Source organism: Martes martes (genome assembly GCF_963455335.1).
Source record: "Martes martes genome assembly, chromosome: 4".
NCBI classification, from domain to species: domain Eukaryota; kingdom Metazoa; phylum Chordata; class Mammalia; order Carnivora; family Mustelidae; genus Martes; species Martes martes.
This window is the reverse complement of record NC_137891.1, coordinates 166,129,896-166,156,889: the sequence shown is the minus strand read 5'-3', so window position 1 is coordinate 166,156,889 and position 26,994 is coordinate 166,129,896. Positions and strand designations below refer to the sequence as shown.

Genomic DNA, 26,994 nt, shown 5'->3' with positions numbered 1-26,994 from the left:
AAATCAAGAGTCGGGTGCTCAACCAACTGAGCCACCCAGGTGCCTTTTCTAACAAGGCAGCTCACTGGCCAGCGGGAGCTGGGCCCAGCCAAGAAAAGGTGATGCCGCTTGCCATGTGCTCACAAAATGTGGCTCTGGGAGGACAGTTTCAACAAAACCACCGCCCTCTCTTCTGACCTTTGCAAGGGCACCCTCCAGTCTGACCCAGGGGCTCTCTGTCAGTACACCTTCCCTCACTTTCCAGGCAATTCCCCTGGGAGCTGAGTCAGCTGGAGTGACCAGGCTGTGCATCTTTCTGCCCCGGGGAGATGTTGCGGGGCTGGTGGGCTAGGAAGAACAGCCTCAGTGGGATCACCAAGAATGGGGTCACCAGGGCTCTGAGTTGCTGGAGATGCCCCATCTTACCTTTCTCCTTTCAAAGGCTGAGCCCCTGACTCTGGTCCCCATCTCAGGAGTATTGTGTCTACTATGAGCCTACTGTGTGCCTACATGTCCAGCCCTTCCGGCATGCTTTTTAGGCTGGTATGATGAGCTCAATTTTCCAGATATGGAAGGAAACTGAGACTCAGGAGTAGATAAATACGCTTTAGTAGCTACCAAAGGTGGATCAGGGTTTTGAGCCCAAATCTGTCTGACTCCCAGGCTTTCTGTCTTCCCAGTTAGATGCCAAGATACATAGACCTCTTTCCTATTCTTGGAGGACACATCTGGCTTTCTCTCCTTCCTTAGCCCAGAAGAAGAGCCTAGAGACTCAAATGGACAGTGTCAAGCATGAGACAGATGGAGGAGGGGAGAGATTCTGGCTTCTGCGTCTTCCCAGTGGGCTTTCATTCACTGATTTTCTCCACAATGGAGAGGCTGACAGGGTACTGGGCTGGCAATCGCTTGTACTTGTTATAGCATGATCCTGATACCCTCCAGGGACACATAACCCAGGGTCTTAAACAAGAGAGTTTTTAAACCCCAGCTCTGCCCCTGCTCAGTCCTAGCCATCGGAAAAAGTCCAGAGGCCTCATGAGGAACTTTAGCAATGGTAAGAATATTGTCCTAGAATTTGAGGGGGAGGAATGAGGCTCTATGAAGGGCACAGCCAACTGACCTGGTCAGAGCAAAGACCCACCACCCCCAAGAAGGATCAGTGAGAGATATCTGGCCCCTGAACTGAGTTCCATGAACTAGAGACACAGGTATGTATTGTAACAGGGGTTCACTTGGTGATGTGTAAATGGTGGTGATTTGGCTCTGCGTGTGTGTGTGTGTGTGTGTGTGTGTGTGTGTGTGCACATGTGTATAGTGTAGGAGGAACACCAAATACACTAGTGGATTGTAACTCTCAGTTCGAACCCAGCTTTTGTCCATGGACCATCACAAAATAATTTTTTTTTAAAAAATAGTAATTAACTTTAGAGAGAGGACATCTAAAACACTTGGGGATCTCTTGACACGTCAGATGTTCAGGATTTGGTGCTCACCATAGGAACAGGGGTTGCCTGTTCCAAGCGCGAACTTCCGGGTTCTCAGTGGCCAGTCACGGATCGGGAAGTCGGAAGCTAGAAGCGGCCGGCCTCGGCTGATGTCCGCCCTGTGCGGGGTCTGCTGCTCCTGCCACATGCCGCTACTTCTGTGCACTCTGCCTACCCCTTCTTTCCTTGTGCCAGTGCCAGGCTGCAAATTGGTTATATCCTGCCACATTTTTGGCTTTGAATTGGCCTTGTTTTATGAAATAATGTTCTGAGGAGTTGGAACTTTTTTTCCCCCCTAATGTCCTTGCCTGGCAAAATGAAAAATGATCAACCCTCTATTTCCCTAATTGTTTGGAAATTTTGATGGTCCACAAAATCCAAACAACTGGAACCCCTAATGAAAACTCTCCTGCTTGGATCCCATGGCGGGGAGTGGGTATGTGTGTGGCGAGAAAAGTGGGGAAACTGAGTCAGGAACATCCCATACCCACCCAACCTGAATCAGTGGGAATCTGCCATCTGGGAAAGGAAGTAGTGGATTTTTCCTTTTTTTCTCTCTCAAAGCTGCCTCTGTCTTCTCAATAGGTGAAGGGATGCCCAGTTTATTTATATTCATCTTTTTTAACAGGAACTGCAGTCTTTCTATGACTTGGCACAGAACTCAAGAAAACATCCTAAAATCTTAATGCATGGCGATATAAAGCACCCTCATAAACCAGCAGCCTCACATTTTCACAGGAATCCAGGGATCCATAAAGGAGAGGGGCAGGCGAGAGCGTGGGTTCTTTGCACACACGTCCTGAGCCTCCAAGTTTGTTTATCCATAATTGCTATGCAAGTATAAATTAGAACAACAAATGCATCCTGCCTGGAAATGGTGACGCCAACCCTGTAAATAATTATAATTTAATCTTATAGCAAAGGGTTCTGAATGACTCCCCTAACGATTTCCTCTGCTTAATTCCTTCCCCACTGAGTGACTTAATAGGAAAAGGAATAGTCTTTCAGATTTGTTTCACTCCAGAAGTTTGGACAACGTGTGGATTCACACCTGGGGAGGGGGCAGAAGCTGTGGGAGACCATTTGGCCCACGGATGAAGAAGTGAGTAGAAGAGGCCTTGGGACTGGAAGAGACGGAACTGGCAGGCCTATTCATCTTGGCATCTGTTTACAGACGTGAAAACTTGAGAATGGCCTCATAAGAGATCCGATGAGTAAACCCTTGTCAGTCTGATGAGGGAATGCCACACAGCTGGGACAACCCTTCTCCAATGAAAGGCGCATAACGTGTTGCTCTGTCATGGCTTACGGAGATGGCCTTTCACGTCCGACTAACCTGGGGTTGAATCCTGGCTCTGCTCCTTACTAGCTGTGTGGCTTCTAGCAAGGGACACAACCTCTCTGGACCTCATTTCCCTCATCTGGAAAAGGAGGAAAAGGATGCTCCCTACTTCACAGAGTTTCTATAAGGAAGAGATGAAATTATAGCCAAAAGAGCTTAGAACCAGCCTGAGACGTATTGATAACAAATGCTCAATAAATTAGGCTATTACTGCGCCTCTTGTGTTTTGGAGGCCTCTGCAATGATATAGGGAAAATTTTCATTATATAATGCTTAGTTAAAAATATATAACCACAGATAGATTTTAAGATCCTAATTCTGTAATATTAAAACATATATAAATAGCCAGCTAGCTTGATTCAAACAAAGCAAAAAGGCCAAAGGGAAATACATCAAACTCTAAATACTTCTTTTTTTTTCCAAGATTTTATTTATTTATTTGACAGACAGAGATCACAAGTAGGCAGAGAAGCAGACAGAGAGAGAGGAGGAAGTAGGCTCCCCACTGAGCAGAGAGCCCAATGCAGGGCTCCATCCCAAAACCCTGAGATCATGACCTGAGCCAGAGGCAGAGGCTTTAACCCACTGAGCCACCCAGGTGCCCCAAACTCTTAATATTTCTTATTCATGTCTCCATACCTTTTGATGTTTTCTATACAAAGCATATGTATTCTATTTGCAGTCACAAAAATTGGTATTTAACAAAAAGAGGCAGGAGGCCAGAGGGCCTCGGGCTGGCTGGGCACTGGGGTCCCAGTCCAGAAGAGGGGTGCCCAGGCTTTCATCCCCACTCCTAGCACCATGTGTCCAGCTGCTGCCCCAAACCATTGACAGAACAGCCACCCGCCCACAGTGGTCAGTCTTTGACTCACACATGCTTCCCTCAACTCCCCATTCAGGGGAGTAAATGATCTGGCCAAGTTCACTCAACAAGCTTATGGCACCAAGGTCTTTGGACTCCCGGGTCAGATCACCTTCCACTGTCCCAGGACATTTGAGTTCTCCGGGCTATACCAGTCCCTAGATCTTCCAGCCCACATTTGGGAGGAGTCAGTTCCCATTCTGTTCCCTGGAAATAGTCACACTTGGCTCCTGCTGTGGATTTGTCTGGTTTCCTCACCCTCCCTCACCCTGGAAGACCCTGTCTTCCACAGCTGATGTTTCTATCCCGTGACATGACATCTGGTCTGAAAGAGGGTTCAGTAAATGTGCCCCCGCCTCCTGTTTGCTTCCTCTCCTGCCATTCCTCCCCACTTATACTGACTGCCACATCTCCTTCCCAGGCACTGTCCTCTCCTGACTCTAAGAGTCCTCGGGGATGCCTTCTCTGTGCTTCCCCTATGCCGCAATGAAGCTTGCGAGACACCCCCCGCCCCCATCCTATGGGAAGCAAGTCTTGATACACCTTTCTGTGGGCACCTGATGGGCTGATACCATACCCTTTGCCCTCCTCCCGATAACACAGCCACGAGGAGACGACAAGAGAACATTCTAAGCCCCACGCCGCTACTCAAGGCTTATCACCCAAACCGGAAGCTGGACACTTCCCATCAGAAACCTTGCCCAGGAGAGGGCCCTAGGGACTGCCACCTAACAATTCTGTTCCCTTTGTCGGACACTATGACTATACCCTCCACAAAGGCAACTGTACTTCAAACCCGCACACTGAGTCTCTGGCCTGAGAAAGAAAACATTTTTACTCTCAGGGCAAGTCACTCTACCAAGGCCCATTGTCTTCAGCAAGAGTACACATCAAATCAGATTCCAAAATCACTGTAAAAATGGACCCAGCTCTGAAAACACGCAGGGAGTTTTCATCACGATGAGACCCAGACTCGTCAACTGTGGGTCCAGAAGGTGGCAAAGGGGCCTCGGAGTGCAGGCCCCGCCTTGGAGGAGACTGTGCCTCCGGATGGAGACTGGGAGGGGCTGCTGCACTTACCACAGGGAGGAGCCTTCAGTGCCTGTGACTTCCAGAAAGTCGTAACCGTCTTCCAGCTGGAAGTCTATAAAGACCAGGGCGATGGTGTCTCCCAGCTCGGCCAGAATGGTCCACGTGCAGTCGGCATTGTTGTGGTACTCCGACGGGAAGTGGGGGGTGGAGATGATGCCGCTCTGGCCCCGCAGGGTTCCCCCGCAAGCATCGTCCGCTGTGGGCACACAGAGAAGAGGCTCAGGTGAGCTGCTCTAGTTCCCGGGCCCTGTTCTGAGAATCTCAGATCTGACTATTCTCCTTGAACGGATGAGGAAACTGAGGCACGGGGAAGTTATGTCACCTACCTAAGGTGACACAGCCCCTGAACTGTGACTGAACTCTGACATTCAGGACACCTTCGGGGTACCACACATATTGGTCTGCTGTGAGCAGGGAAGGACTCAGCTGTCACCTTTACTGCCATGGTCACCACTGTGGGGAACAGGATATTTCTTCCCACCTGAATTTAGGACGCCTCCGATGGGGGAAACAAGACAAAAACTCAACACAGCTCCCTGGGGTAACACTCTGGCCAGACCACTGAGATCCTCCCTCCTGCCCTTGTCTTCGGGCCAGCTCTGTTCTCACGCCACACACAGCCAGCCTTCTACCCTGTGCTCACACTGCGGCCCCCTCTGCCCAGGATGCCTTCTCTCCAGGGCAACCCTTCTGCTTTTAGGCCTGATTCCGATGCCACCTCTTGGGAGAGAGCCTCATGCCCGCAAGCGTTTGGTGACTGCTCTCTCCTCTGGGCTCCCGCTGCAACGTGTCTGATGGTAGACATGTACGTGGCCCTGTCCAAGTGACCCATTCATCCGTCTGTCTGCCACGCAGGTTCTGAGCTCTGCTGGGAACCCCCAAGGTCAGGGACTGTGTTCCCCTCCTCCCACCACACAACCTGGCAGTCACACTGCTCCAGCCAAACCCCAGCTGAGACTTGATATTTAGAAAAAATGATCCGGGGAACATGCTCTGACATAGACTAGTTAATAAGAGGCCTGGCTTCTGGATTATCAGAGACTGCCGTCTGAATCCTTTTCCTGCGGCTCACTAGCTGGCTGGTGTCTAAGCTGTTGTCCTAGAACCTGTACCCAAGCGAGCAAGTGCAGTACACTTAGCATGTGTTGCTAGAGGCAGGACTGTGTGGTGAAGGACGGAGATATGCAGAAGCCGGCTCCCAACGTGTGCCAGAGGCTGCCTGGTAACAATAAAAAAGCTTGTATTTCTGGAGCACTTACACTATACCAGGAACCATTCTAATGATGCTATATCTTTCACGTAGTCCTTACTTTGACCCTGTGAAGTAACATGCCCATTTTGTAGGTGAGGAAACCAAGGCACAGAGAGTCAGGCATTTGCTGCAGGTGACACAGCTCATAGTGACTGAAGGAGCTGGAATTCTAAGCCTGATTCCAGGAGCTGTGCCCTTAACCAATGCACTCTTCCATCTCCCAGGAGTACAATTCATACTTGAAGGACATGGATAAAGCAGCAAATTACTTTGCTTGGGTGACTCAGTTTGGGAAAGGTTAACGGAGGAGATGCCCTTAGAGCTAGGTTTTGAAGGGTGAATAGGAGTTCTCCAGATAGAGAAGAAAGGGTAGGGCATTTAAGAAAACAGGGAAACGAATGTCTTAAGCACAGAAGCACAAAGGCAACGGGGCATGCCTAAGATAAGTGGCTCTCCACAGCTTATCACAGAGCGAACTAAGAGGAATGGTGGGTGTTGGTACCGGAAATGGAGAAGGATCCGTGTGACAGAGAACACTGGGCCAAGAAGATTTGGAAGCAGTGGACTGTATTGGAAAGAAAATGGATTTGGGGGTCAGGAGGGCCTAGATTTGAATTCAGCCTCCACCATTTCCCAGCCATGTGACCCCAATTGGGTGATTATTTCTGGCAGCTTCATTTGGCTTCTCTGTATGATGGTTTACTGGGATAACTGGATGGGATCGTTAATGGTGCAGTGCCTAGCATCAGCCAGTGGTTGGCCCATGTAGACGCCCAACAGGTACTAAGTTCTCCTTTCCCTTCCACTTCATCTTGGGAATCAAACGTAGTGAAGAAATATGATTGAATTTGCATTTTAGAAAGATCACTGGGGCCATGGCACAGAGAAGGTCTGAGTGAGGGGAGTGGGCATGATGCTTTTGGTAGGACATATTCACCAAAGTCCAGGGGAGGCCAGATGAGATCGGAGCTGAAGTCATGGGGACTGCAGGAAGGGCACTGCTTTCAGAGAGATTTTAGAAGCAGAATCTACAGGCTTTGGCAGTTGGGAGGGATGAGTTCCAGGTCTGGGGCATGAGAATCTGGATGAATGAAAGGTACTGCCTATAGCAGGAACCCAGGAGGGGGGTGCCTTGTGGTGGGGAAGGCAAGCAGGAGTTCAGTTTTAGATCCAAGGACTGAGTGTGCATGAGGGATGTCCTGGTGCAGAGACAGAGTTGACAGCTGGATATACAGAAGAAGTGTGGGATGGAGGTCAAGGTGAGTTCATTCGGGGGTCCTGAACTATCCTCATTAATATCATTCTACAGGGTCAAGGTCTAGTTCAAGAGAATGAGCCTATTTATAAATGCCAACTCTTAGCATGAAGAGGTTGTTCTAATCATCAAAGCCTCAGTGAGGGGCAGTGGCAGCGGGAGAAAGAGAAGGAACAGAAGGATTCAGGAGCCAGGCAGGGGAGAAGTGAGAGGACACGGTCTCCACCTGGGAGTGGCCAGCGAAGGGGAGGAGGAGGGAAAGAGAAGGTGGAGGTTTCTAACAGGGCAGCATTATGACGCTGTCTGGGTAAATGGGAGCCCCAGAAGAGAAGCAGCTCAGCGGGACAGTGATGGCCCTCGGCACTCCCGTGCTGAGTCTGAGCTGCTGAGGGTAAACGGGTGGCAGTGCTCACAGAGACCCTGAGCCCAGGGGGCCTACGAGGCTGGGAGTCAGTGGGACAAAGAGAAACTGTGGCTCCACAGGAGTAAAGAAGGCCGGGGAAGAGCAACATTTAATGACCAGCAGGCAGAAGCGAAGGCACCTGAAAGGAAGAGCGGTCAGGGAGGAGGGGGACCCCGAGTGCGGGGCTGGGATGAGGAAGCAGTGTGAGGAGCATCAGCTGGCCATGGCCATGCCAGAGGGGAGCAGGTCAGGGGAGAAGACGGTGACTCTGCGGCCTCCGTGTGATTCTAGTCTTAGAAACCCAACCAGATATCCTACGCTGTTCACTACCTCAACCCAACCAAGACCATCATCGTGCTCTCCTCCCACTGAACCTGACCTTCCAGCATTTCCTTCCCAGAGAGTGTTAGTGCTACCTACCCAGGGCTTTATGTCAGGTGGCTAGGGCCATCGGTGACCTCTCCCACATGCCACACCCAGCCGGAGACCAAATCCCATTCCTCCCTGTAAGTAGCTCTTGACTGGGTTCCCCATCTGCCCTGCACCTGCTCCATGTGAAGCCATGTGATCGTCCAAGCCCACAGCCATGAGGCTTCCCTCCTGGTCTCCGAACACCCCTCCTGCTCCAGCCCATTATTCTTTACACGGAAGCCTGAGCCATCCTGGAAACACAGGATGCGCCTCATTTCTATAAGAACTTTCAGTAACTCCCACTGTCACTCATGATAGAGTACACCATTCTATGGCTTATAAAGATGTACAGGGCCTTGCTTCATACCAGTGTTTCCCGACTACCTCCTACCGCCACTCTGGCCTCCTCCCAGCTCTTCTGATGTACCAAGCATCTCCCTGCTCCAGGACCTGGAAAGTGCCAGTTACTCTTTCTGGAACCTGCTTCCCCACCTCGTGGGGACTGGATGGCCCCTCCTCAGCCTCTAGGTCCTGGTCTAAGTGTCACTTCCTCAAGGATCTTTCCAGATACAGAAACCCCTTCCCCCCATCTTATGCTTTTAGACCGCACATACTTTCCCATAATGAATCATTTTCCCAAATTCATTGATGGGTTATGTCATTTACTTAATGTCTAGACTGTACACTCCACGAGGGCAGGGGCTGTGTCTGTGGGCAGCGAGGCTGGGCAGGTGGCTGCTGGGTCACTGTGGCTATGTGGTGTGCAGCCCCTCATCGCCCTGGCTAAGAGCCTTATGCCACGAGGCTGGGGCTTTGGGAGGTTTGTCCTTGATGTGAGTTGTAAGTTTCACTCAGAAGAAATGTCTTTTAGAACAACACACCTTTGCCTCTGGACCCAGAATTTCAGTAGCAAGACTCTCTTCCTGGGAAGGAGAAAGGACTGTTGACATCCAGCAAGGGTTTTAATGGAGCTCAGTGGAACCTCAGGGCTACTCAGCTCTGAGGAAATGAAAATGCCCCTAACACCTATCACTTCTGGCATTTGGTAGGCCCTCAGTAAACAGCTGTTGAACAATGAAATGAAACAGGACGCTGAAGCTCATAGAGGTTAAGCAACTTCCCTAAGGTCACACAGTGGGTGGCCAGTTAGGATTCCAGCTGAGTCTCTCTGGCACCAGGACTGTGGCCTCTGTCAAGACACCACATGCCCTGCTTGAAAGCAGTCTGGTAAGCCATCCTGAGATCTTCAAAGCTCCTAACCTTAGTCAGTGATTTCTAGACTGTGCTGGGACTAAACACTGGAGAGCTCGAGGCCCTCTGCCCAGAGCTGCCAGTCCACTTTGAAGGTGGCCCCTTTCCCATTTGAGTGGGCCATGCTTCGCAGGCTCCTCCAACCCCCTGGTTCCTGAACATCCGGCTTTGATTGAAGATGCTCTAGAAGTTGTTTGGAGATTTCCTCTGCCTTGAAACAAGGCATCATATTTCATGTTTATAACCTCAGAGCCATAAAATATAACCTTCAGCTGACACCACAGTCCTAAAATATTAATTTATACTTTCTCCTTCTCTGGTAATGGGCATTCTGCTCTGCCATTAAGCCGTGTATATTCCAAGGTGCAGGTGTGTGATGCCGAGCATTGCCCTTCCAAGTTTATGACTTTATTTATGATCGACTTAAAGCTCCACCGAAATTTCTTCAATTAACTATAATTTGAGAGAACTACCCCTCGGCCCCCTTGGATGTCTGTTAACTCTCCAGTGATTCACAAATTTCAGGCAGGGATGGGGGAACCATCCTACTCCTCCCTTCCTTACATTTCAGGACATTGCCAGTGCCAAATCCTGGACGCCTGCAAGTTTGGGGACACTTAGCTCTGGGCTTCTATCCATGTCCTCATTCCTCAGGCTACTCTGTCTCTGAGGCAACAAAAATCCCCATCGGCGCTGGGGGAGAAGCTGCCACCCGACAACTCAAGTGTGAGGCAGTAGCCAGGGTGTGAATTCCCCAAAGCCTCGATGCCCCCCCCCCTTTTCCTTGTGCTGTATGGCTCAGGGGCCCCAGGGGCTCCAGGGACCTGCTCAGCCTTGTCAGTCACCTCTTCTGGGGGTTCAGGGTTCTGCCCCTTTATCCTTGGCTTGATCAAAGATACCCTTTCTTGAAATTAAGAAATTGCAGTTGCCCGAGAGCATCGGTATTTCTGCTCCTCCCCAACGTCGGATGCCATCCATGGATATGGTCCCCCAAGGCATCCTTCTGGGGAGAAGAATACAGGCGGGACACGGTATTCAGTTACGTAACTCTGTTGAGCTTCGAGTATAGGCCAGGCATTGTGCTAAATGCTTTGCTGATACTTTTTTGTTTAATCCTCAAACTGCTTGAAGAGATAGGTATGATATCATCTACATTTTACAGATAAGGAAACTGAGGCTCAGTAGTTTTTATTTATTTTTAAAAGATCTTATTTATTTATTTAATTATTTATTTACTTAGACAGAGAGAGCATGTGCCAGGGGAGTGGCAGGCAGTGGGAGAAGTCTCCCCACTGAGTAGGGAGCCCTTATGTGGGGCTCGATCCCACGACCCTGGGATCACAACCTGAACTGAAGGGAGACGCTTAACCAACTGAGCTACCCAGGCACCCTGACTCAGTGTTTTTTTGTTTGTTTTGTTTTTAAGATTTATTCATTTATTTATTTGACAGAAAGAAAGAGAGAGAGAGAGAGAGAACAAGCAGGCAGAACGGCAGGTAGAGGGAGAGGGAGAGGGAGAAGCAGTATCCCTGAGAGCAGGGAGCCCCTGTGGGGCTCGATCCTGGGACCCTGGGATTCTGACCTGAGCCAAAGGCAGATGCCCAACAACTGAGCCACCTAGGCGCCCCAATGACTCAGTGGTTTTTGAAACTTGCCCACAGTCACATGGCTACTAACTGTTAGAGTCAGACTTGAACCCAGATCACTCTGACTCCAGAGCCATGCCCTTACGCACCTATTTCCAATGCTGCACCGGACATGGGCTAGAGGAGCCCCTGGAAACAGTAGGCCCTGGAGAGGGGTTTTTCCGAGTATGAGAAGCTCCTCCCGCTCCTCCTCCCCTCTGCCTGAGTGGCCCGAGGTGGGGGCTTTGAGCTTCCTGCAAAGTGCAGGCCAGCTCCCGTACTGGGGTGGAGGCGGGTGAGTCTTGGGTCAGGCTTCCCCTAAAGAGCAGAAGCAGCCCCCACAGATGCTGGCTCCTCCTGCCTCCCACCGAAGCGACATCTGCCCAGCAGAACCACCTTGGGCCCCTTCCCTGAGGCTTCTCTGCTGGAGCTCCTGGGACAGTCTAGAGAGGAAGGTCCTGGGGGAACACAGGAGACTGGGCAGTGCCTGGCCTAGTGGACCCATCAGGGGATGCCCCTGGGAGAGGATCAAGCTCTCAGGCCCTGAGCCACCAAGCTGGAGCTCTGAAAGCAACAATGTCACCACGAGTCTCCTGCCAGGCATCACAGGCCATTGTCCTTGTCTGCAGCCGACAGTGGAGGTCAAGATCATGGCTGGTAGATGCGTGGCCTCGGCTAGAATCCTGGGTCCACTGCCCTTGAGCCGTGTGATGGCAGGCAAGGTGCCTCACCTCTCAGCACCTCAGTTCCCTCATGTGCACCAGGGGAGAGCAAGCTCTGACCTCCTGGGGCTCCTGTGGGGATTCGCTGAGGCTTGCAGGAGGCAGAGCAGGGCCTAGAGGACAGGGGGAGCTCCCTGAACGCCAGCCTGTAGTGTGGTGGCAGTTCGCGAATCACAGCAGCTCACTCTCCCTGGGTCAGCGCTACGAATAAGGCCCTCTGCCGCACACGCAGTGTTGATCAACTGGAACCCTGCTTCCCCCTTGTGAGTTACACACTGTTGTTGGTATTATTTACAGGTGAGCAAACCAAGGCACAGAGAGGTAGAGTAACTAGCTCAAGGTTGCTCAGCTAGTGGGTAGGCATGGCAAGGCCAGGATTTGAATCCAGGTGACTGGACTCCAGAACACATTCTGGGAGGTTCTGCTATAGTAACAGTGATGGCAAAGGTGATTGGAGAAGGACTGGTGACCCTAACGGGAGGAGAAGAACCCTGTGGTTAGGAACAGTATCTGGAAGCCATGGTGCATTCCAGAATCACTCAAGGTCCACATTGGTTGGCATGATATTTGGTACTTTCTGCATGTCATGTAGTGTGATCAGCATAAAGGGGCCCAGCGTGCAGTTCTCAGACCCTCTCTGCCACCCATGGTGCCAACATAGGGTCTCGTATCCCTCCCCCCATCTTTTCCTAGCTCAGAACTTCCCGAGCTACAGAGTTAAAATCTCCCTCCCTGCCAGATGTCTCATCGGCATCTCAGACTTTATCTGGATGAAATAAGCTCTCTTGATCCCCCTCAGGGCATATGCTTCCAACTCCCTGTGCTAGTCATCCCCATCTTGGGTATCGACACCCCCAGCCTGCCAGCTCTCGAGCTTAGGAGTCAACCTTGACCCTCTGTTCCATCCGTACCTACATGCAATCCATCAGCAGGGCTGTTGGCTGTGCCACCATACCACGGTCCCTCCATCTCTCCCATGGTCACCTGGGACCCAGAGGCAGAGTCTCTAGCCTGCTTGCCTATTGTAGCTGCCTCCTGACTGGTCCTCCTTGCTGCACCTCTTGCCGGCTATAGTTCCTCTCATTCTAGCTCTCAGGGTGAACTTTGGAAAAATTAAGTTCAGCTGCACCACACCTGTGTTTAAAATTCTTCCCTGGCTCCTTTCTGAACTTAGAACCACACTCCAACATCTTGTCCTACTTCATCACAGCAACTCCTCTCCCCCAACTCCTTTCCCCCATTCTACTTTGCCACACAGGCCTGGTTTCTCTTTCTGCAACGTGTCAAACTCTCTCCTGCCTCGGGGCCTTTGCACCTGCTGTTCCTTTTGCTGTGAATGCCCTTCCCAGGGTCTTCACATAGTAATTCAGATATCATCTGCTCAGAGGGGACCGCTCTTGAGGGCTCCATCTCGAGTAGCCCTCTTATCATGATCCGCTTCATTTTCCTCGTGATCTGAAATTTGTGCATTTGATTTTTATCTGTGTTCTGCCTCCCAGCTGCTAAAATCAAATAAATACTCCATGATCTCATGGCGCCTGGTCTGACTTTTCATCATGGGAATTCTCTGTATCTAGAATAACAAATGTCCAACAAAAATCGGCAGTCGATAGATAAGGATTGAGTTACTAACTGTCCAGCACGCGGTAGGCCCTCATGAAGTTGCTGAATCCAGAGTGAACGAATGAGTAAGCGACTAAGCCCACTGCTCGTGTTCTCCACATGAAAATGCGAGGAGGCTTAGCAGCACTCCTGTGACCTGCAGCTCTGAGCTGGCACAGGATGGCTAGGGCTGACTTGGACCCTTCTGACTCCATGCTCTTTCCATAGCACACTGCCTCTGTCTCATCTTCCCCAGATCCCTCTCCCTGGGGCTAGAAAATCAGGAATGCAGCTGGACAATTGCAGCCCAAGCTTCCGCAGACCAATGCTCCCTTCCCCGAGTCAGGGGACAGCTGGCAGTGTTTGGCTTGAACCTCAGAGGCCAAGCATCACTTGCTCTAGATGCTTCTCTTCACCTGTCCCCCAGCCCCCAGCACATTTGAACCCCATTCCTTCCCCAGGTAGCCTTCTTTGCTCCAGGGCCCATGCCCATCCCAATTCAGAGGCCATTTGCTGAAACCGACATGGTCTTCCGTCTTGTGATTCAAAGAGGTTCCACAAAGCTCAGAGCCTCCCAGAGACCTCTGCCTTTGACAAGGTGCCCAGAGGGACACAAAGCAAAGGGAGGTCACAGGCCCTGCCTCTTTCCCTTTGCCAGCTAGACCAAGACTCAGAGGGCCAGCAGCCTTGGGATGGGCCTCCTTGGAGGTCAGCCTTGCACCTGTTCTGTCCCCTAATATCCTAGTGGGTCCTCACTCCCCCTTAGTTTGGGCTACGTCCCTAGGCTGAGTCTACCTTTCAGCTAGGCATGTGGCATTTCTGGCCCTCCAGCCTGCTCCAGGAAGCCTTGGCCTCAGACTCTGCATCACTCAGCACTGCTGGGCAGGTGGGTTAACCCAGGCCAGCAATTTGCTTTTCAGGCTTGTATGCCTACACGGTTCTGGTGGTGAATTAGACCCATCCAGCCATCCGCTCATTCAGCAAATATTTACGGACCACTGCCCAGTGGATGAAGTTTATCCACTCATAGATGCCAGCCCTTGAGAGTTCTACACGAGAGGAAAAAAGGCCAAAGGCTTTAATCCTTCCTGAGTACAAACCGTTAGCTCTGGCGTGACCACGACTCTTGGCATCGTGGGACGCCTGATGAACCAACCCCCTCAGCTCCTGTACGGCTTGGCCTCCCGAGGAGGTGCAGCTTGGAAAATCACTGGCATTATTGAGGACACGTCTCAGACTGTTCTTGCAGCTTATGGTGAACTAGGAACCAGAAATGGACCTGAAGCCCACAGAATGGGGGAGGCACTGGGACTCAGAGAGTGGGAGAACCATCTGTCCTCCCCCAGTCATGAGTGGAGACACATCTCAGCCCCTGAAGACACCAGGGAGCCTCCGGGACTCGAAGCCTTTCTGGAAGCCACACTTGACATCCTTGGCTGGCTTCCCTGGTGTGTTCCAGAAGAGGACCTTCTCTGGTGTAGCAAAATTAGAAGCTACTGAGAAAAGACTTAGAAAGATCAGCCTAGGTAGGACTCTTTCTGGAAGGGTCTTGTCCATGCTAAAGAATCCGAACTTGACCCCATCGGGGAGGAAGAGCCACTGACTGCTTTCTAAGTAACAAGTGATTCTGTCAGATCTGTGGCTTAGAAGGTCACTCCAGCAGTGGAGAATGGATTGGGTCATGTTGGGGCAGGGTGGGGGACCTGGGAGGACTGTTCTGCAGTGGGACAGGTGAGATGGGATGTGAGGCAGTCCGGACTGTCCCTAGCCAGAGCCCCTGAGCAGGGGCAGAGGCTTGGAGGCGAGGACAGGTGCAGAGAGATGCAACAGGACATGGTGGCTGATGGTGTCGGGGGCAAGGATGGCGAGGGCTGTAAGATGCCACTGGGGTGTCTGGCTTGGTTACCCTGGATGGTGACACTTCACTGAGCTGCAGGAGGCACACAAACAGTAGGTTTGGGAAGACAGAAAGAATTAGATTTCGGATGTGCCCCATTGGAGGCACACACTGGGGAAAGGTTTGGTAGAGTCTGATACCCATGGGGGCCTGCAACGTGGGATAGAGTAGGCTTAGAGACAGACACTGGAGAGTCATCTCCAAGTGACAATGAGAAGGCATGTAGTGGATGAGAAATCCCAAGAGATGCAAGATGTCCCTAGAGGTGAGGCCATGCTAGGCCCTTTGGGATTAAAGGAAAGGCTGGGGAGAGGCGGGGAAGATCGTCATCATCTGAGAGGCCAAAAGAGGAAGGAGAGAGGACAGGGAAAGAGTCGTGCCCCAGAAAGGCCCCCGTGCCCATGAACCACTGCTGGGGTGTGAGTACTGGGGAAGCACCATCACCCCAGCCCACGCCACCCCCCCAGCCCTGCTCCCACACCCAGACATGCAGGCTCGAGACTGGGGGGCCGTGAGCCCACCCAACCAAAGAAGACCTCCAGGCGACAGCCTTCAGCACTCATCTCTTACTCGTGGATTAATAAAAAAGGCACTTCACAGCCAGCCAAGTTTCTAGGGAGGTGGCTCTGTTCAGGACAATACCACCCTGGGAAGGGACCCGTTAGCCTGGAAGGAGATGGCAAAGCCAAGAGGCAACGGGGCTCTTGTGCCTAAGCGGTCAACGCAATTTCCCCTGCAGGGCCAAAGTCAAGAGGGGCCGAATGAAGGAGGATGGAGAAAGAAGAGAGGGTGTGATGCACAGCCCCAGGGGAGCCTGAGCCTGCCAAGACAGAAGCCAAGGACAAGCTTCCAGAGAACAGGGCCGAAAGCTTTGGAGGTTCCTGATGACTCAGACTGTCATTCTCGGCCATTTGCATTGCTGAGCCGCAAACTCCCTTTGTTGCCATCAACACCTTCAACAAAGAGCTGCCCTGTGTGCAAACACCTTTGTTAGTGGGTTCTGCTTTTTGTTTTGTTTTATTTTTCCCCTGGGGACAGGGAGAGACTAAAGACCAATGGGCCAAGTTCCCGACCTCAGCTCGAAGAGTAGAACCCAGGGAGACGGGGCATGTGAGATCCAGGTTCAGAGGAGGCTCAAGCTGATGAGGATCAGAGAAGAGGATTTCTACCCTATCAGGGTGGGTGCTGATGTGGGTTATATGGCGCAGGACTGGGGTGGGGGGTGGACAGCCCGGCTGCCTCTCACACTTGGGCTACCATTGTTTTCTAGTTCCATCTTGAAAGAGCATGGCATTTAGAGTGCTGTAAGAGGAAGGAGAAGGGTGGGTCTTGTTTCACAACTTAAATACTTGATTTCATATACTACCTGGTTTCATATTCTAGTATCATGCCACAACTCTGACACCTTTCTGGGGAAGGTCAGAGTGTTCAGCTGGGATATCCTCTAGGCCGGGGATGGGTAGGGATTCTCTAAGAGGAGTGGAGACAGCAGTTTTAGGTCTTGTTTGGTCCACAGGGTCACACACCTGTGTGGAGGGGCCAAGGTCTCCCCTGATGGGTTTGGTCATTCCTGATAGCAAGCATGTGATGAGAGGCACATCCCAAGTTAGAAACGGGGCCTGAGAGGAGCCCTTAGGAAGGTAAGGAGGGAGACTCTCGTTTCCTTGGGTTCCACCAAGAAGGACCAACATGGTCGTGGAGGAGTAAACAAACATGGGGTCAGGTGGCGACTCATGCCGACTGGTTGTGGCTTGTCTGTTGGGGAGGAATTCATAGCTGTGTGTGGGCTCAAGAAAGGGTGCTGTGATCAATTAGTTATGTCTGCCACTGGCGTGGGAACAAGGGAAGAGACATATATGCCAAGGATTTTCCACCCCTGGTGCAGATAGTACAAAGGGTGTGCGCATATGGCGGGAAGGGGGAGCCCATCTCCCCAAGCTAGTCTTTGGACAGTATTTACAGAAAAGCTGCCTCCAAGAGAAAGGCAAAACTTGAACCCAAGGAGAGCTGTGTGTTCCAATCACTTTTCAACTCCTTGAAACAATCCCCCCCGCGCCAGACCTATAGTGGAGTGTTCTGGGATTTGCACAATTTAAAGATGAGAGTTTTGAGAAGAAAAGAGTGGTCAGAAGTGCAAAAGGCTGTTGAGAGGTCAAGAAATATAAGGGCCAAAACAATTCCCATCTGATTCGACAACATGATGCAGAATATTGGGGCCAAAGGCCGGTCTGCAGAGGAGTAAGTGGGAGGTTGGTGGGGATGGGGGTGGGCAGAGACAAGGCTTGATGGAGCTTTCAAGATGCCAGGCATTTCTGGTGGCCTGGGGAAACACTACAGTACAATGTCACAGCTTTTAAAAGGTGCCTTAAAAAATTTACATGCACAATAATCTCAATTATACACATGTTCATAATATATGCATAATGCAGTATGGATTAGAAGATAGGAAGGAAATACACAAAAATCATTGTTAAAATGAGTAAATTATGTTTCTTCTTTACTCTTTCTCTGAGTTTTCTAAGATCATTTAAAAATGATCATGTGTTATTTTTATCATCAGATTAGAGGCATGGGAAATTAGCCTAGCAGTAAACTCAGTTATTACGGACTGGAGGGCCAATAAGAAATAGGCTGGGAAGAGGGTCAGCCATCATCCTGCTTTGCCTGGGGCTAAGGGTGTTTCCAGGATGAGGGAATTTCAGAGCTAAAAATGGGAAAATCCCAAGAAAACCAGGATAAGTTGGTCACCTTAGCCAGGAGGCTGAGGCAGTGGGTTTCGGGGGTGGGAGGGCTGTTGGGGTAAAGAGGTTTTGAGCATGTTTGGAGGCTGAGAGGAGGACTCCCTGAAACAGGGAAAGAAGCTGAATTTATAGGAAATTTATAGGTGAGGGAAAAGCAGAATGGCCAGGGTGGTTGGAAGGAAGAGAAGCAGCTGGGGAAAACCCTTGCACACAGATATTCCGTAACAAAAAGAAACCATGTTTCTTCTAGACAGGGGGGCAGATAGGCTAAAAATAAATTTGTTGGGGTGCCTGGGTGGCTCAGTCATTAAGCATCTGCCTTTGGCTTAGGTCATGATCCCAGGGAGCCTGCTTCCCCCTCCCCCCTCCCCCTGGCATGTATCCCCTCTCCTGCCATCTCTCTGTCAAATAAATAAAATCTTAAAAAAAAAATAATAAGTTTGTTGATGTGGGGGAAAGGGATCGAGGAGAGGAACACCTGAGGGCTGGAAAGTCAGTGAGGCTGAGAGGCCTCTGGAATAGTTGGAGACCCTAGAACTCTCGGCGGTCTCCAGACATGCGTTCCCCATAGCCGGCACCCCCGACACGCCTGGAGTGGACGGTGTAGCTTCCCCTCCCCCCCAAAGACCAGGTCCCACTAGAAGCTCCAGCATCCCCCTCCGGTTACTGCCCACCCCTCAGAACCTCTCTGGCGCCGCCTACCTCTGCAGGAGGGCAGGGGGAAGTCCCACGTGGCGCTGTTCTCGGAGCCAGCGTGGCAGGTGAGCACGGCGTGGCCCTCCAGGAAGAAGCCGGGGTTGCAGCTGTAGCGGACCTTGTCCCCGAGGTTGAAGGTTGAGCCCTGCTGGATGCCGTTGGGCAGCCGCCCGGGGTTCCCACACGTGTGACTGGGGAGCACTGTGAGAGAGGGAGACACATCACCGGTGAGCGAGGCTTCAGCCACAAAGCCCATTTCCACGCAGCGCCTGCCCGGACAAGTCACCTCCCCGGGTCTCATTTCCCAGGTAGATGGGCAGGCCGTCTCGAGGCTGCCTAGTCTCTGAATACTCATGGTGGCCCTGCGTTAAGGAGGAGCCACACTTGCGGATTATGACCGGACATCCAGGTTTCCTGCCTTTTCTCCCGCACAGCCATGGATATGGCTTATGTCAGTCCCATCACTCGAGATTCTCCAGGGAAAAATCACTTTAATCTCTTGGGTTTGGTTGCCCTGATTTCACACTCCACACTCCTCACAACCAGGGAAGGGGTGCAGAGCATGGCGTGGAGTAGGTGCTCATTAAACCCAGCGTCCCTCCTTTCATGTGTGTCTGTCCCGGCAGCCGGAGGGGCCCTTTGGCCCAGCAGGTTAGGGAGAGTTGAAGGGGCTGTTAGTGTTGGAACAGGCAGTGAAGTGGGAAGACAAGAACCTGAGTTCAGATCCGAATGACCCACTTAAAGGGGGAGCTGGGGATTACAATGTACAGGGTGTGACCCAAGCCAAAGCCATCACAGCCAGCTACGAGTGGGCTCTCATTATCCTGAGGAAATTGGGGAGGGTATCAGCCAATCTCCAGGGAGGGTGGGAGCAGCTCCTCTGCCTGAGTCACTTGTTCAACCCAATCCTGCTCCCCCAACCCTCTGCCTATCTCCCCAGAGTTAGAACTGTCTGTGCCCTGAAGGTCAGACCTCCTACTCATTCAAGATGTCCCCATAGGGCAGTGACAAGGGCTCACAGACATGTCCAAAGCACCATCCAAGTATACATCCATCACCTAGCGATGGCTCACTGAGGCATCACTGAGAGGCTGTAGAACAGGGTGGTGGGGAGTACAGACGCAAGAACTTGGGTATGCATCTTGGACAGATGGCTTACTACCTCTGGGACCCCAAGCAAGTCTCTTAAGTCCCCTGTGCTCCAGCCTCCTCATTTGCAAGACAGGGATCACAACAGTACTTTCCTCCCTCAATGGGTATTTGGGAAAATTAAATTAGCAAAGATATGCAAAGTGCTTAGGAGAGAGCCTGGCAGACACGTGAATATGACACATGTGAATCCGAGCACACTTCATGAGAGATGTGCACAATTAAAGGTATGTTAAATGTTCTGATAGGATAGAGACCAGGCAGGGGACCAAACCCAGTCTAGGGCAGTCTGAGATGGCTTCCTGGAAGAGGTGACATCTATGCTGAATCCTGAGAGATTAGTAAGAATTAGCCAGGCTAAAGAGTGTCCCTGGAAAAGGAAATATCATGCACAAATGGCCCGAGGCCAGAGACAACCTAGGGGCTCAAGAAGCCTGAAATAAGAGGGCCATGGTGGCCCGGATGAGGAGTAAGGACGAAGAAGTGGAGAGTTCAGGCCACCCTGAATCCTAGAGGGTTTCCCGGGCCCTGGCCATACCCTCTTCCTGACCACACTGCCGTCTTCCAGGACCCTCTCTACCAACACTGATGATCTTAGAACCCTCAGAAAGAAGGCTTTCCCTCCCTTTTCCTATTCTCCCCTTCCAGGAAGAGAAAGCATGGTGTAGAGAGAAGTGGCAGACTTTGGAATCACCTTGATCTAGTTCTGCAACCAGGTACTGTTCTCTGTCTTATTCTGTGGCCTTGACTCATGTGACCTCTCTAAGCCTTGATTTCCTCAACTGAGAAAGGAGAACACTACCTAGTGGTGGAGGGGGTTACCGACAATAAATGATGCATGGCTGGCTGACACAGTGCCTGACACATAGTAGGTGCTCAGAAAATGGTTGCTGCACGATTCCACTGAGTCCTAGGACCCCAAGGGCAGGGGCCTGGTCTGGCCCATAGGTATATCCTGGGAGCCCTAACACAAGGTCTGGCACTTGCAGGGACTTAATTCTGTGTTCATTAATTAGTTGTTTGGGGAAGTTACTCATTCATGTAGGCCCACAATAAATTTGTATTACATGAAGGAATTAATTCATGCAATACAATTAATTCCTTCATGTAATACAAATTTATTGTGGGCCTACTATGCTGGGAATTAGCAGTGAACTAGACAAGGAGGGTCCCAGCCCTCGAGAGGCTGATGTTTTTGTGAGTTATCTTAAAGACTGAAGAGCTCTCCATGCACGTGCTCTATCTCTAAGGGTGTGATGACTCAGATGAAGGGATTACCTCTATCACCCTGCCCACCGGCCCAGCTTAGCATTTCCCATGATGTCACACTGCTGGCCACCTTGGAACTTCCCATTATCCCATGCTGCTGGCTACCTTAGCGTTTCCCATGACCCCACACTACTGTCTACCTCAGAATTTCCCATGATCCCACACTACTGGCCATCTTGGAATTTCACATGATCCCACGCTGCTGGCTATCTTGGCGTTTCCTACCGTCCCACACTATTGGCTTCCTTGACGTTTCCCATGAGCTCACACTGCTGGCTTGCAGAGAAGGCAGTGACTGTGATGTGTGTGTGTTTGTGAGTGTTGGGAGGTGGAGGGGCGGGTCAGGTAAACATTTGGAGAAGAAAGCAAGCTAAGGTGAGGGGAGGGCGCAAACCAGGGGAAATGGGCTGAGAACCGGTGTAGAACTAACGTTTCATTTTCGGCAACGAGTTGCAAAGACCCAATTTAATTAAATTACTAATGTCAAATTTTTAATGAACCTGCTTCTGCTTTGGGCTTTCTTCCTTCGAAATTAATGACTGGAACGTCACTATAAATAAAAGTCGATTCTTTTTAAAAAGTCACTCTCAAACACTCACTGCTCTTTACTTAATGAGCTGTTCATAATCAGGCCACTCTGACCTGGCACCTGGGCTGGGACTTGGGTGTGATGAATGGGGGCTCAGTCCCAATGCCACCTCCTTTTTTAAATCTTGAGCTCTGCTCCTAAGGGGCCTCATAGTGGCCAGAGATGGAGGCAGATGTTGGGCTCAGAGAGGTGTGGCTTCCAGATCTCAACACAACCACTAACTGAGTGATCTTAAGCTAGAATTGTTGCCTCTGGCCTTCAATTCTTCATCTGAAAATAAGGATACTGTTTCTTCCCATGGTGGGTATTGTATTAGTTTTCTAAGGCTGTAATAATGTACCACAAACTGGGTGGCTGAAAAAAAAAACAACAACAGATACTTATTGTCTCATAATATGCAGGTTTATAAGTCCAAAATCAAGGTGTCAGCAGGAACACATCCTTTTGAAACTTGTAAGGGAAACTTTTCTTGTCTCTTCCTAGTTTTTGGTGGCTTTCTGGCAATCTTTAGCATTCCTTGGCTTAAAGGCACACCACTCCCATCCCCTATCAAGTGGCATTATTTCTCTGTGTCTCTGTATGTAAATTTCACCTTTTTATAGGGACACTAATCATTTTGGATTGGGATTAAGACACACACTAATGGGCTCATTTGAACTTCATCATCAGCAAAGATCCTACTTCCAGTAAGGTCAGATTCACAGCTACTGGGGGTTACAACTTCAATATATCTTTTTGGGGACACCGTTCAACATGTAGCAGCACTGTTGTGCACATTAAGTAAAATTAGCTCTATAATATCCACTATTGAGTAACGGGTAGGTTTTAGGCCCCGGGCTACAAATTAATTTTACTTAATCCTAAAAACAATCCAGTGGGATACCTGTTATCCGCATTTTACAGAGGAAAAAACTGAGGCACAGAGAGTTTCGGCAACTTCCTCCAGGCTACAGAGCTAGAAAGTGGCAGAGCTAGGTTGTGAATCTCAGTCTTTCTGGCTCCATTGTTCAGCACTCTTAATTGGACTATGATACTAGTTCCAACAGAGAAAGCACCCAGCACACTGTAGGTGTTTAATCAACCAGAGTTCCCTCCCTCCCTCCATCATTGTAGGCGCTGCGACAAGATGAAGGGTGATTACCTGATTGTCCAGATTTAATGGTCTGTGTTTTTTTTTGTTTCCCTCCAGTCTGACTTACTAACCTTGTGTTTTTTTTTAAATAATGTCAAGGGCAACATTTAAAGCGAGGGCTTTTGTAATGTGTCTGATGTGCAACTTGCTGGACAGAGGAGATCGGAGAGAAGCCACAAAGCAAGCCTTTTGAGGTGTGGCATTCTTTGATTTTTTTGATTTTGCCCGTGTGTTTTTTGGCACAGCTATTTTAGCTGTTCATGCTCCCCCGTCTATAAAACCTCCCTTTGATTGCTTACAAAATGAAGAGTGGGATATTTACATCCAACGTACCTCAGAACAATATTATTAAAGCTGTGCCTGACATTGAACAATTCCATTGTAGATTAGCTGTGGGGAGTTTTGTCCCTTCTTCAAAGCCTGGTTCTTGCCAATCAACATAATATTCTCAGTGATTGTATGACAATGAATCTCCTCTGTGGTTGGAGTGTAGCAAAAGCTACATCGTGCCTTCTTTTATTTTTAATTTGAGACTTTAGTTCCCATATTATAATGAAGAGTCATTTATGCTCTCTGGACAAGCACCCTCCGTATGTTTTGATTTCTTATCTCCCATCAAGCAACTTGTTTCATCTCCATGGCCAGACGGTTGATACTAAGTGGCAAGATGGCTGGGAAAAAGGATTCAGAGGGAAGGATTACATTTCCCACAACCCTCAACATGGAAAGAGGAGATGGTGTTTGGGGGTGTGTGTGTGTGTGTGTTTGTGTGTGTGTGTGACAGTGAGGGGTAGTGGGCATGGTCAGGAGAGGGAGGAATAAAAACCTTTCTCTTCCAAGTAACTACTCCGAGCTAGGTACTTGTGCATCACACACATGACCTTTAATTTTATAAAGTTATTCTTTATAACTCCCTTACTTTTAGCTGTTTGGCCTTGTAAACATAATTTATTGCACACTTACTACGTGCTAGCCCCAGTGCCAAGTGCTTTGTATATATTTCCGTCCCCAAAGAATTGTCTCCACTTGCTGCCTCCACTTCCACTCCTCCCATCTGACATATTATATGTTAGATACATTTGCTATTCTTCATCTCACCCTGCTACAAGGTAAGCTCCATAAAGACAGACAGGTTTTAGTCTATTTTGTTCACTTCTGTGTACCAATTCCTAGAACATTCCACCTCGTGTATAATAATACTTTGATAAAAACTTATCAAATGACTTAATGATCTTATTTAATCCTTCCAACAACCCATTGCCAGAGATGCCATTATCCTTCCTTGTGGAGAGAAGCATGCCTGCCAGAGGCTGGGGCATTTACTCAAGGCCAGATGGCTCCTTGGGGGGTAAGGGTGGGTTTCCAAGGCAGTGCCGGGCTGCTGAAACCCTACTTTGCAGCTGCACTAGGTTCTGCTTGCACTTGACCACCCCACCTCGAGTCACTCCACCATGGGGTGGCGCGTGTATCCCGAACCCTCCTCATAGTGTCTTCACCCTCATTTTCCCTGGAGGATGTCCTGGGGTGTCCACCAGGCAAGTCAGCCCCTCACTTGACCCCGTACATTTCCTGCCACCTGTCAAACAAATACAGGGAGCACCAGGGCCTCTGATGGGGTACACTGCCTCCCCGCCCTGGTTCACAGGGCCCTGTCCTGTCATGCCTCTTCCGGACCAGTGCCGGGTATAAACTCCCCTCGGTGAGCATGCTTGCTTGGCTCAGGTGTGCAGTTTTTGCCGCCTTCTGCATCAGGGGCATGTGGGGAATTCTATAAAGCTACTAATGCCTGTCCCACAACTTCCTGACTCAGAATTTCAGAGGCAGAGTCTGGGCTCGTCCTGGGGTCTGCAAAGCAGAGATGGGATTGACAACCACTCACGGCAACCTATTTCGTGTCAGCTATCCCATTAACCCCGTGGGGTTATCTCTCTGAGCTGTGAACTGTTCAATCCCCGGGGTCTCTCTTGTGACCGGACTTTGACTTCCGGGGGCAGCAAGGCTGACCTCTCCCCTGGACTGGGCTGCACTCCATAAATCACACTTGCCCTAGCCTCGGATCTCCTTTGATAGTCCCCCTCACCCCTCCCCTGGACTCCCACACCCCACTCTGATCTCCTCGTTGCTGGTGTTGCCCCCTCCGAGGCACTGTCCCCACGGATGACAGAGTGAACTTTCTAGAAGGGCTCATTTACCACAGCCCTGCTTCGTTCACCCCATCAGACATGCACGTGCCAAAAGCGGCTTCCCTGCCACCCAGGCACAGCAGTCCTTGCGGGTCCGCTGCTCTTTTGCATGATTAACTAAAGAATAAATAATGTTTTGAAAGATGAATAAACATAAATAAAAGGAAAGAAGAAGAAAATCTGAAGAGCTTTCCCATCGCTGTTAGGATAAATCAAAGCTTACACTCGTGCGGCCCCATCCTTCCATGAGGTGACCCCGGCTGACAACTTCTCCTTTACTTCCTGCTCCCCCAATCTCATCCCCTCCACTAGGGCTCTTCTAAACCACAGGCTCCCCAAGCAGGTCTTACTCTTCTCCCAAATGTTCCATCTGGAAAACTCCTACTCATCCTTCAAAGCCACACTTCAATGTCACTTTCTCTGTGACACCTTCCTTGATGCCCTTTGTGTCTGGTAGAAACTGGAAGATCCCAGGAGAACACATTGGGATAGAAGGTCAATTCACGCGTAATGTCATTGGCGATCGGCTCCCAGATTTCTGGAACTCCCCACCCGTGAACTTCACAGGCCCCTCTTGTCATCTCGTCATTTTGTGACCTCACAACCCACATTTTACCTGATTGGAGCTTTGGGGTCCCACTTACAGAATAACTTTGGAATTTGAGCTGCATATCCATTCCTGCACTTGTCACACAACACTGCGACTCATTCAGCCGTCCAGTATGACACCCTGCTTTCCAAACGGAGCTAAGCCTGCTTCTCAGGATTTCTTTAGGTGTCTGTGTTCATCGCTGGACTCCCCTGAGGGGCAGAAATGACTTATTCTGTATTTATCTCGTGTTTCACTTAATGCCTGGCAGGAAGAGGGTTCCTGATTGGAATGTATTAAATGAATTTTATGTATGTACATATATATAATGTATATTATATAAATATAAAAATATGCATTATAGGGGCACCTGGGTGGCTCAGTGGTTTAAGCCTCTGCCTTCGGCTCAGGTCATGATCCCAGCGTCCTGGGATCGAGCCCCACATCGGGCTCTCTGCTCAGCAGGGAGCCTGCTTCCTCCTCTCTCTCTGCCTGCCTCTCTGCCTACTTGTGATCTGTCTGTCAAATAAGCAAATAAAAAAAAAAATTCAAAAAAAAAAAAAACAAAAAAAAAATTAAAAAAGAAAAATATGCATTATATATTAGCATATACATATATATATATATATGGCAATAAACTAGTGCAGGGTTGGCAAACTGTGTTCTGTAAAGGACCAGATAGCAAATATTTTGGGCCTTGCCTTATGGTCTCTGTCTCAGTGATTCAACTTTTCCACTGTAGTGCAGAAGCATCCACAGACAACACATGTTCCAATAAAACTTTACTGAGAACACAGGCAGCCAGTCCACGAGCCACCGTCTGGCAGCCCTGGACTACAGTCGATTCAGTTAGGCACTTAGCTCAGGTGTACAGTATTTTTTGCTGGGCATCAAAGACGGGCAGGGGCTGGGAGAAAAGTGAGCCAGGCAGGCAGGAGTCCTGGACAGAGGCAACCAGCAGGAACTGGACCAGACAAACGCAGGCAGTAAGCCCTCCAAGGACTGCGAGGGAAGTCTCATTTTCTTTCCCCCTCAGTTTGGCCCTGAAAACAGGGGGTGCTGTGCTGGCTGCGGGGAAGGGCTTGCCTATGTTCAAACTCCACTTCTTCCTGTTAGGATGGTACTTCTCTTAGTCCTCACACTCCTCCTTAGATTGGCATTCGTGAGCCTCACTATGGGGAAAGGAGTCAAAGGGTCAGTTGTAATGACAGTAACTGTTAGCATTTGGATGTCTAATATGAGCCAGACCTTCCACTCAGCACTTTATCTGGGCTCCTCTACTTCATTTTCCCCTGACAGGTACCATGGAGGTCTCCTTTTGGGGGCTAACTCGGACCCAGTGTCACACTCCTGGTTGGGATCAGGGCTTGAAAATCAAGTCACTTGACCACAGCGCTGTCTCCTTCATCAGGTGGTAACCTTGATCTCTCCAGCTTCAAGGCTGTTTTCCCAGCATGGAGGCAGTGCTC

General features: G+C 50.1%; 1 protein-coding gene across 1 annotated transcript in view; it reads right to left on the bottom strand.

The window, feature by feature from the left end:
• CSMD2 (CUB and Sushi multiple domains 2) overlaps nucleotides 1-26,994 on the bottom strand; it is a gene marked incomplete at its 5' end in the record, with an annotated part of 593,570 nt that overhangs the window by 378,304 nt on the left and 188,272 nt on the right. Inside the window, 2 exon segments of the mRNA XM_080802687.1 lie at nucleotides 4,748-4,955; nucleotides 18,621-18,815. Of these exon segments, the coding sequence (XP_080658813.1) occupies nucleotides 4,748-4,955; nucleotides 18,621-18,815 (403 nt within the window).